A 12,023-nucleotide genomic window follows, 5' to 3' on the forward strand; every position below is an offset into this window, starting at 1 on the left:
AGCATCCGCAGTATTTTGCTAAAGTACTTCTGAAGTGTAGTCACTGTTGTAATGTAAGAAAGAATTGAAGTCATATTTAATACTACATATTAATGTACTGTGGAAAAGTGCTACCTGATTTTTATTCATCTGTATTTGGGAAAAATAAAATGTGCATTAAAGATGTATATAAGGTGACAATTATGTGGATATTTATAAAATAGTGGTATTTTGGGATGTTCGCCTTCTCCATGTAGTTATAGAAGCAAGTTTCCAGGTGTCAGAAATGTTGCAATAACTGGTGCTGCATGGTCCGACATTGGAAATGGATACGGGGTGGGGGTGCATTGATCCAACTAGAGTGGATCATGTGGCTGTTTCTGCAGAATTGGTGGGTCTATGGACCAGTCAGCCATAAATCTGATTCAGACCTGATAATGGTTTGAAGTATTAATTATACTACAACAATATGAGAGTCACTTTAAAAGTTTGGAAATAAAATACTTGCTTTCCCTGCACTATATCTTTATCAAGAATTTATTTTGATTGTTAAAATCTCTTGTTCAGGTTCAGTCCCAGCTCTCAATATTTGGCTGTGGGGACATGTGAGAATGCCATAGACTTTTATGACCTCACATTAGGACCAGCACTAAATCGAATCAGCTATTGTAGAGATATTGGCAGCTTTGTTATCCAAATCGACTTCTCAGCAGACAGCAATTATATCCAGGTATTAACTGCAGTCTATGTATTTTGACCATCTGGTGCTGTAAAATTCTGAAATTATGCAAACCAATATGTTCAGTCGAATACTAGACATTTTTAAAGCACTTTGAAGTAGATAATTCGCTTCAAAGATGGAATACTATGTATTTTTTTAAATCATTCTTAAGTTCATCTTGTACTATTTTAAATGCAGTTTTTTTTAAAACATTGTTAAATTAAATACCTTGTATAATTTATATGCCAAAACCATAATTTCTCTGGATATATAAAGTGACATCTGTGTTAACTAGATGATGAACCATATTCTATAGAGCATGTATGAGACAGAAAAATGACAAAGGCTAATGTTTGCAGTATTGTTATCCATTTAATAAAGCCTACTCTCGCATTAAGAATTCAATTATCTAAGCAAAAGCATTCAACCAATTCTCACTTTTTTATGTGGCTATTTGCTGTGTGTCATGGTCACGCTTATTGATTTTGCAGGTTTCTACTGGATCTTACAAACGACTAGTGTATGAGGTACCTTTAGGAAAGCAAGTTACTGAGCAGTCTCAGATCGACAGAATAACTTGGGCTACTTGGACCAGGTGAACTGAACTTTTCAAGTTACTCATAATTTGAACCTTAATTCACTGATTTAAAAGGGGAGTATTAATGTGGCAGTAGCAGTACATTTTTACGGCTCAAAACTTGAGGCTTTTTGACGTGGTCTGGTCCTGCTTCTGCAGCGTCCACGCTGTAGTCAAGGTAAGCCTTTTTGTGACCAACTTCAAATAAAAACAAAGAAAAGTCACGGAGAGGAGCAGTCCATTTGATCCATTGAAGTTCTACTGGTAACTAAACTCTTCCATCACAGCATCCAACTGTATTTTAAACAGTCGCAATGGCCAGAATTTTCTCCAGGCGGCTTGGGGGGGGACCTCTGAGGCGGGGTTTCCCGCAGACCCTGCCGGCTCTTAACGGCAGGGCCTGATTTGCATGTGAGGCCTCGGATTCCCGAGCATGAGGCAGAGGGGATCGCGGGAGGGGGGTAGGGGTGGTCGGTTGGGGGAGAAGGAGATGGAGGATTGCGGGGCGGGGGGGGGTGGTGGTCAGCCGGGGTTTTTGGGGTCAAGGGAGATGGAGGACCGGTGGGGTGTTGGGCGGCCGGAACATCGTCCGAGGGAGGTGGGAATCGGAGACCTGGGGTGGGGACAGTGATCGGAGGCCTTGTGAAGGGGCTCGGATCGCGGGGGGTGGGTTAGGCAGGGACCCTGGATCCAGGAGGTAGGTATAAAGCCACTTACCTCCTGGATGCAGCAGCCCCCGCCTCGGTTTAACTGCCGGGTTTCACGAATTGTGTGAAACCCATCCACAGGCAGTTCAATTGAAAATAGAAGGGAAAATAGAGGCTTCCAGCCTCATTACAATATTTAAATTCAGGTAACGTCCCCGGGAGTGGATTGGTCGCCCGTCCCGCCTCTGGCAAAACTGGAAGTGGGCGGGTTGGAGGCGGGATCAGATTAGGATTTACATTTTTAACAATTTAACTGCCCCCACGCTCCAAACCCACCTGTTTTTTTTTTAATGGGAAAATTTCAGCCATTCTCCTTCTGCATTGTAAAGCTGAGCTGTCCAAGTTTACTGCTACCACCACATTACTGCTCCCCTTTACATGTTTCTCTAACCTTTCCTCATAGCATGTGCTCTTTACAATTAGAATCAGTCTTGTTCTTCTCTCTCATTTCTAATCTATTTATATATCTTTTTCATGGTGTGGTGACTAAAACCGAAGACCATACTCTGAGTGTGATCTGACTAGTGCATAACTTCTTAAGACTTGTATTCTACTTTTCTGCAAGAAGATCCTAGGGTTTTAATTGCATTGCCACATTGTCTGAACATTGAAAAATGGCATGTCTATTGTTACTGCTGAGTCCCTTACTATGTCTGCCTTACTAATTCAGTTTCATATTTTTGCATCCAGCCAGATAGGATGCTTGTCACAGTTAGATACAAACAAAGCAGGTTTTCTTTGGTAAACAAGATAAGCAAGTTATTTAAACAGTTGGCCGGGGCACAAGATATTCTGGTTGCCATCGTATTAATCCACTGTAGAATAGTGCCAACCTCCACTGGGAGACAATTTTCAACTATTCCCCATCTTTTTACGCAGCTAAATGGGCGGCCAGCGGTTGAAAATTGAAAAACGAATCACTCACTCACTGGCCGCCTGTGGCCTGCCCGACACAATTGTCAGGCAGAGATCTTAATAAAATATTTAAATCAGCATCCTATGGCAGATGTAGGACCTCAACGCTATTTTTGTGTACCGAGCATGCCAGGCATTAAGTGTAATGGGCAGAGCGTGCCAGGCATTAAGTGGCCAAACCAGCAGTCTAAACAACGGACACAAAGATTTTTAACAGTGGTTTTTGTGCGCCCTCCCTCTCGCCTGTGTACTGGCGCTGGCTGCTCGCCTGAAATATTTAGATGAAGCTCGATAATGCAAATGATTCGGGCCTCTCACTGGAGGCATCGGGTGGGTGTAAAGCATACGCCGCCCCCATTTTCCAGTTGAAAATCAACCCCAAGATCCCTTCAAGAGTGAAGCTTATGGTTGCTTCATGAGAGCCGCGTGATCCTCCTTGTTTCCGCACAGCAGAAATACTGAACTCCGGTTCTCAGTTCTTTTTCTCCATTTGTTGATGGTAATGTGGCACTGTGCTCCCTCATTTGAAAGAGATTTGAGTTCTTTACCTCATTTTCTGAACTGGTTGTCATTCTACTTAATTAACTACAGCTCTTGTTTTTAATAACCGCCTTGAGTCAAGCTGTTCTCAAACCACTATATTGGTATATTTCTTTTGTTATCACAACAGTATTCTGAAGCACCTTAAGATGTTTTACAATGTTAAAAGCGCTATATAAATGCAAGTATTAAAAGTTATCTTTGGCCCATTATTGCATCAGCCTTCCAATTATATCAATCTTGTCACCAAGCTTTTCCAACTGTGATTAAATATGACTTATGTAACAACATGTTATGATACCTTTAGGGGTTAAAACAAGGTTCACTTGAAGAATAGCCAGTCTAGTTGATACACAGCAGAGGAAAAACAGGCAAATGTCTGTTGTATTAGTCAGGAAGGCTAATATGCTACTGTTTTAACTGCAACATTATCTACTTGTTTTATTCTGAAAATAGGTTAGGAAATGTCTGTTTATTCAAAATTCTAGGACCGGCATAATTTGATCCCAAGATGAAGCTGAGCTATTCAACTCCAATTTGTTGATCCACAAACAAGCATGGACTTGGCCAAAAAGCATCCTCTCTGTTTTAAATCCCATGGTGTGGAGATGCCGGTGTTGGACTGGGGTGGACAAATGTAAGAAGTCACACAACACCTAGTTCTCCGAAAGCTTGTGATTTCAAATAAAGCTGTTGGACTATAACCTGGTGTTGTGTGACTTCTTACATTAAATCCCATGGTTGAGGAGGGCTAATGATATATCCAGTAAACTAAACAACTTTTATTATATAGCACCTGTAACGTCCCAAGGTGCTTCACAGGAGCGATTAAAATCGGGGATGCCTAAGAACCAGAATTGGAGGAGCGCAGATATCTCGGGGGGCGGGGGTGGGTGTTGGGCTGGAGGAAATTATAGAGATATGGAGGGGCGAGGCCATGGAGGAATTTGAAAACAAGGATGAGAATTTTAAAATCAAGGCTTTGCTTATCCGGGAGCCAGTGTAGGTCAGCGAGCACAGGGGTGATGGGTGAACGGAACTTGGTGCAAGTTAGGACACGGGCAGCCGAGTTTTAGATGACCTCAAGTTTACTGAGGGTAGAACGTGGGAGGCTGGCTAGGAGTGCGTTGGAATAGTCAAGTCTTCTTCTTAGGCAGTCCCTCGGAACCGAGGATGACTTGCTTCCACATTAAAAATCAGCTCGCAGGTGACTGATTAGTCCAATGCGGGACCTACAGTCTCTGTCACAGGTGGGGCAGATGGTGGGGTGCTTGGGTTGACTTGCGCTGCCTGCGCTTGGCTTCCACTTGCTCCCGGCGAAGAGACTCGAGGTGTTCGGCGCCTTCCCGGATGCTTCTCCTCCACTTTGTGCGGTCTTGGGCCAGGGATTCCCAGGTGTCGGTGGGGATGTTACACTTTTTCAAGGAGGCTTTGAGGGTGTCCTTGAAGCGTTTCCTCTGCCCACCTGGGGCTTTCTTGCCGTGCCGGAGCTCCGAGTAGAGCGCTTGTTTTGGAGTCTCGTATCGGGCATGTGGACAATGTGACCCGTCCATCGGAGCTGATTGAGCCTGGTCAGAGCTTCGATGCTGGGGATGTTGGCCTGAGCAAGAACACTGACGTTGGTGCGCCTATCCTGCCAATGAATTTGCAGGATCTTGCGGAGGCAGCGTTGGTGGTACCTCTCCAGTGCTTTGAGGTGCCTGCTGTACATGGTCCATGTCTCTGAGGCATACAGCAGGGCAGGTATCACTGCTGCCCTGTAGACCATGAGCTTAGTGCCGGGTTTGAGGTCCTGGTCTTCAAACACTCTCTTCCTCAGACGACTGAAGGCTGCACTGGCACACTGAAGGTGGTGTTGGACTTCGTCGTCGACGTCTGCCCTTGTTGACAGTAGGCTCCCGAGGTATGGAAAGTGGTCCACGTTGTCCAAGGCCTTGTGGATTTTGATGATAATCGGGGGGCAGCACTGTGTGGCGGGGCAAGTTGGTAGCGGACCTTTGGCTTACGGATGTTTAGTGTAAGGCCGATGCTCTTGTATGCTTCGGTGAAGGTGTTTACGATGGTTTGGAGTTCGACCTCCAAGTGAGCGCAGACACAGGCATCGTCTGCATACTGTAATTCGACGACAGAGGATGGGACGACCTTGGATCTGGACTGGAGGCGACGGAGGTTGAGCAGTTTCCCGGTTGTTCTGTAAATTAGCTCCACTCCAGTGGGGAGCTTACTGAGGGTGAGATGGAGCATTGCAGCAAGGAAGATTGAGAAGAGCGTTGGTGCGATGACACAGCCTTGCTTGACCCCAGTTCGGACGTGAATTGGGTCTGTGGTGGAACCGTTGGTCAGGATCACGGCTTGCATGTCATCGTGAAGCAGGCGGAGGATAGTGACAAACTTTTGAGGGCAGCCTAATTTGAGGACACTCCATAATCCCTCACGGTTGACAGTGTCGAAGGCCTTTGTGAGATCAAAGAAGGCCATGTAGAGTGGTTGGTGCTGTTCCCTGCATTTCTCTTGTAATTGACGTGTGCTGAAGATCATGTCCATTGTGCCCCTTAGTGGGTAGAATCTGCATTGCGACTCTGGGAGGAGGCGATTGAGGAGGATGCTTGCGATGCCAGGGGATCTCAGAGACGCCATAATTGTGACCATCTTCAAGAAAGGTGTCAAGTCCGATTGCAGTAATTACAAAGGAGTTTCCCTGCTATCTGCCACAGGGAATAGTCAAGTCTAGAGGTAACAAAGGCATGAATGAGGGTTTTAGCAGCGGATGAACTGAGGCAAGCGATGTTACGGAGGTGGAAGTAGGCGGTCTTAGTGATGGTGCGGATGTGTGGTCGGAAGCTCATCTCGGTCAAATATGACACCAAGGTTGCGAACAGTCTGATTCAGCCTCAGACAGTTGCCAAGGAGAGGGATGGAGTTTGTAGCGGGGACCGAAGATAATGGCTTCAGTCGTTGGAAGAACTTTCTGCTCATTCAGTACTGGATGTTGGGCAAGCAGTCTGACAATTCAGAGACAGTGGAGGGGTCGAGAGAGGTAGTGCTGGGTGTGATCACCGTACATGTGTAAACTGATGCTATGTTTTTGGATGATCGTGCTGAAGGGTAGCATGTAATGAGAAATAGGAAGGGGCCAAGGATCGATCCTTGGGGGGAACACCAGGTACAGGAGATAGGATTTATTGTTTCTGTTCAACTCCTGGGCATACTACATCTACCAGAAACTCCCACAGTACCTGGTAATCAGCCAAACTAACGTAAAAGATCTTGGAATTTTAAGCGTAAATTACATCGCGCGTAAATCTTTAATGCTGGTTTAAAAAACATCGTGCTGAAAGCCGGTCCCGCCCACAATTCTTCATAATGAGTATGGCGAGTTTCCGTCGATGACGCCAGTTTGTGGCTCTTCAGATTAAACTGCTATTTTAAGCGCAAAGGCACATTTTAAAAGTTTTTAAATATTAAAATTTTAATTTACTAAGAAACTGACTAGTGTACACCAATTAAACTAGTAAATGGTTCAGTGTAATTTTTTGTCATTTTCAGTTATTTAAAAAGCAGGTTACTCACAGGTGATGACACTTATTAAAATGCTTATTTTTTGTGATAAACCCATTTCAGCTGTATTAATAAAACTGCACCAGGTTACCACTTAAAAATACATAACTATTTATTTCCTTTACATTAAAAAATATTTGTTATATATTACACTGCCCAATTGCACTGGTTCATGGAAGATTTTACATTTGTGATTATGCAAATAAATTTAGCCAGACACTTGAACCATAACTTCACTTCGGAAAACCTGTGCAATTTGCGCCCAGATTGCCGATTGCATCTAAAGCGGAAACTCCACCCCTGTATGTGCAAAGTCACACTTTAATTTATAGTGGACTTTTACACTGAGCACAAGACAAATATGTGGACAAAAATCCAAACACTTGTACCTGTGATGCCTTTCTACCAGCAGTAGAAGATACAATGATTGTCTCAAACTTAGAATGGATGTGGCAAGAAATATTAAAGCAGATATCTCTAACTTCTCGGAGCACAGGAATTAAAAGACATTAGGGGATATATTAACAATTTACAAGTTTTCTTTCTTGTAGTATTCTAGGTGATGAGGTCATTGGAATTTGGTCTCGAAATCTCGATAAAGCTGATGTGAATTGTGCCTGTGTCTCTCACTCGGGCCTGAACATTGTAACAGGAGATGACTTTGGCATGGTGAAACTCTTCGACTTTCCATGCACAGAGAAATTTGTAAGTCTTATTTTCTATCTGCTCATGAAAAATGGGTCAAATCTTTGAAGAAGATATATTTTCCAGTTGCAAATTTTCTTCCTTTCCTAAGCTGGATAAGTATTCAAGAGAAGTTAATGCAGAGGGGTGATCTTACACAAGTATTCAAGACATTTAAACAGCACAGAGAAGATAAATATGTTTAAAATCACAGATTCTACAAGAGGGATGGTCTCAAAGTTAGAGGGTGAAGCGATAGTTTAGATTTAAATACTCTACAAGATGAGAGCATGGACTGCAAAGGGAGGCAGTGGGGGCTGATTGTATCAGAACATTCAAGAGGTCATTTGATAGGTACTTTGAGAAATTTGATAGAAAGGTGTGAGGATATGATATTTCCTGGATACTGGTCCAACCAGCTAGATTGCAATAGACTTTTCTTGTCCTGTACATTCCTATAGTGGTGAACCTCAATGTGAAATTGTAAAAGTAGTTGTTGGTCTATAACTACATTTCATAATTTTAATCAACGTAACATCAGCTAAAATATCTTAATAGTTCCATATTTATACAGAAAGAAATTTTAAATCAAACAAACAAGTATGCATTAACCAATGATGAAGAAGCTACAGTGATGCAGTTTCTAAGTAGGAGCCACTGTGAAAATCCAGAATCCCTATCAGTTTTGTATGACTGAGAATAAATAGTCATATGTAGTAAACATTGCAAATATGTAGGAGCTAAACAAACTGTGCCCATTCTGAACTCTTCTTGAGGAATGGGATAGCATGACTTTAAATGGCTTTCTTGTTCCATAAATTGCATTTGTTATAAACATAAATAGCATTTCCAGTGTCTGGCCATTTGATCTCATTTTCCCAAGGGGTGGGATTGGTCGTTCCTGTCTGATATTGTAGGTTCAGGTTGTATTGCTTTCACCTATTTGCTTCACGTCGGTATGTTTTAAAAGTATGGAAGTTATTGTTAAAGCTCAAGTTATCCATATTTTTGAAGGTTCAGGTCTAAGCAATGAACACCAGAGTGGCTAAGAACGTAAGAAATAGGAGCAGGAGTAGGCCATTCGGCCACTTAAGCCTGCTCCGCCATTCAATAAGATCATGGTTGATCTGATCTTGGCCTCAACTCCACTTTTCTGCCTGTTCCCTGTAACCCTCGACTCTCCTGCAGTTCAAAAATCTGTCTATCTCAGCCTCCACAGCTCTCTGGGGTAGAGAATTCCAGAGTCATGACCCTCAGAAGAAATTCCTCCTCATCTCTGTCTTAAATGAGCAACCCCTTATTCTGAAACTATGCCCCCTAGTTCTAGATTCTCCCACGAGGGGAAACATCCTGTCAAGCCCCCTCAGAATCTTGTATGTTTCAATAGGATCACCTCTCATTCTTTTAAGATAATCCCTTCATCCCAGGAATCAACCTAGTGAACCTTCTCTGAACTGCCTCCAATGCAAGTATATCCCTCCTTAAATAAGGAGACCAAAACTGTACGCAGTACTCTCGGTGTGGTCTCACCAACGCCCTATAAAGTTCTAGCAAGACATCCCTACTTTTATACTCCATCCCCCTTGCAATAAAGGCCAACATTACATTTGCCTTCCTGATTACTTGCTGTACCTGCATGCTAACTTTTTGTGTTTCATGTACAAGGACACCCAGATCCTTCTGTACCGCAGCATTCTGTAGTCTCTCTCCATTTAAATAATATTTTGCTTTTCTATTCTTCCTACCAAAGTGGATAACCTCACATTTTCCCACATTATACTCCATCTGCCAAATTTTTGCCCACTCACTTAACCTAACTATATATCCCTTTGTAGGCTCTGTGTCCTCCTCACAACTTGCTTTCCCACCTATCTTTGTATCGTCAGCAGATTTGGCTACATTACACTCGGTCCCTTCATCCAAGTCATTAATATAGATTGTAAATAATTGACTTGTGGCATGTTCTTCTACTGGTGATCATGTTGCCTATATTACATATCTAATACAATGTCAGATGATTCACACAAGCATTCCAAAGATAAGTCTAAAAGTCTGGTTCCATAATATTGCTGACCTCTCTGCTCCTTATCACTTCAGATTTCTTTCCTTTATCATCCAATCGTACCCACTCTCTCTAATAATTCCACTCTTGATTGATCAGCTTCCTGCAGATCAGAGGACACATAACTGCCATTCCTCTCGCTGGGCAATGGCTTAATCACTACATCTTCATCAAATGATGGAGCTCATTTGGCTTATCATGCTTGGTCATTGAATAAGCTATCCAATTAATCCCACTCAGCTACTCCTTCACCATAGTCCTGTAAATTTTTCCCCTTCAAGTATTTATCCAATTCCCTTTTCAAAAGTTATTATTGAATCTGCTTCCACCATCCTTTCAGGCAGTGCATTCAACTCGCTGCATAAATTTTACTTTCCTCATGTCACCTGGTTCTTTTGCCAATTACCTTAAATCTGTGTCTCGACCCCTTTGCCACTGGAAATAGTTTTTCCTTATTTACTCTATCAAAATCGTTCATGGTTTTGAACACCTCTATCAAATCTCCCCTTAAACTTCTCTGCTCTAAGGAGAACAACCGCAGTTTCTCTAGTCTCTCCCTATAACTGAAGTCTTTCATCCCGGGTACCATTTTAGTAAATCTCCTCTGCACCCCTTGACGTCCTTCCTAAAGTGTACTCTATGCCTCTATTTATAAAGCCAAGGATCCCAGATGCTTTATTAAATGCTTTGTTAACCTGTCCTGCCACCTTCAAATATTTGTGCACGTACAGCCCCAGGTCTCTCTCTTCCTGCACCCCCTTTAAAATTGTCCCATTTCGTTTATATTGCTTCTCTTCATTCTTCCTAACAAAATGAATCACTTCACATTTCTCTGCATTAGATTACGTCTGCCCATTTCACCAGTCTATGTCCTCCTCTACTGTTGACTACATTTCCAAGTTTCATGTAATCTGCAAACTTTGAAATTATGCCCTGTACACTCAAGTCCAGGTCATTAATATACATCAAAATGAGCAGTGGTCCCAATACCAACCCCTGGGGATCATCACTGTACACTTCCCTCCAGTCTGAAAAACAACCGTTCACCACTACTCTCTGCTTTCTGTTCCACAGCCAATTTCGTATCCATGCAGCCACTGCCTCTATAATCCCACGGATTTCAATTTTGCTAACAAGTCTATTATGTGGCACTTTATCAAACACCTTTTGAAAGTCCATATACACATCAACCACAGAGTCATCAACCCTCTCCGTTACTTCATTAAAGAACTCGATCAAGTTAGTCAAACACGATTTGCCTTTAACAAATCCATGCTGGCTTCCATTTATTAATCCATATTTTTCCAAGTTCCAATTAATTTTGCCCCAGATTATTATCTCAAAGTTTCCCCACCACCGACATTAGGCTGACTGGACTGTAGTTGCCAGGTTTATCCCTCCCTTTTTTGAACAGTAGTGTAACATTGCAATCCTCCAGTCCACTGGCACCACTCCCATATTGAAGGATGATTGAAAGATTGTGGCTAGATCCTCTGCAGTTTCCACCCTTAGTTCCCTCAGCAACCTAGGATGCATCCCATCTGGACCGGGTGACTTTTCTACATTTTACCTTATTATTTTTATCCTATCTAATTTCTCTACTACCTCCTCCCTTACTGTGACATTGGCAGCCTCCTCCTCTTTAGTGAAGACAGATCTGCTGCAAGCCTGTTACAAATTTCAGGCCTGTATTTGAAAATCTCCCAGGTTCAACAGCACCAGTCACTCCCCTAAGCAGATCTCATAGCCCTTATGATCAGTTTATCTTTACTGTCCAATATCTAATCCTTCAACAGTGTGACTCAGTAATAAGGAAACTCATTATTATCTGAACCAGATGCTGTTAAACACATGTGCTACCACATGCACTTTTCCAATCTTCTAAAAGGCAAACTGATTAACACTTTAGGAAGATGAGGCAAAATATAAATTAGTAAGTTGGTTTATTTAACAAACCATAATTGGACAAACAGTAATTACAGTGAATTATTTCACCATTTTCCTTGTAACATAGAAAATAACAAAATATCCCAGACTTCCTGTTAGCAAGCTAAATGTAAATTTTCTGGTAATTCCTCTAAACCTAACTAGCTCTGATTTTAAGGAGGATATACTCAGTCTCTCGAACCAGCTCTTTCAAAAATGACTTTGACTAATCATTGTTCCTTTAAACTTTCCTGCCATGTTCCTTCAAAACTCCAAATACATCATCCTATTCATTCTTCCTCCTTACACCCACAATGTATTTAAATACTCTTCTGATTTAAATAATTTTTCTCT

The 12,023-nt window shown here is 42.3% G+C and overlaps 1 protein-coding gene across 5 annotated transcripts in view; it reads left to right on the forward strand.

Annotated features, from left to right (window-relative positions):
• The window catches only part of LOC147109195 (echinoderm microtubule-associated protein-like 5), a 236,892-nt gene that overhangs the window by 217,239 nt on the left and 7,630 nt on the right, over positions 1 to 12,023 (forward strand). For 4 of the 5 annotated variants that reach the window (XM_086002884.1, XM_086002885.1, XM_086002886.1 and 1 more), the window contains 3 exons: positions 547 to 709; positions 1,192 to 1,295; positions 7,549 to 7,702. In XM_086002884.1, the coding sequence (XP_085859010.1) occupies positions 547 to 709; positions 1,192 to 1,295; positions 7,549 to 7,702 (421 nt within the window). Of the gene's footprint in view, positions 1 to 546; positions 710 to 1,191; positions 1,296 to 7,548; positions 7,703 to 12,023 lie in introns of those variants that run through there. The other variant, XR_015080190.1, reaches the window with a different exon arrangement.

Source organism: Somniosus microcephalus, chromosome 12 (assembly GCF_052327205.1).
Source record: "Somniosus microcephalus isolate GS21.2 chromosome 12, FLI_Smic_1.0, whole genome shotgun sequence".
NCBI classification, from domain to species: domain Eukaryota; kingdom Metazoa; phylum Chordata; class Chondrichthyes; order Squaliformes; family Somniosidae; genus Somniosus; species Somniosus microcephalus.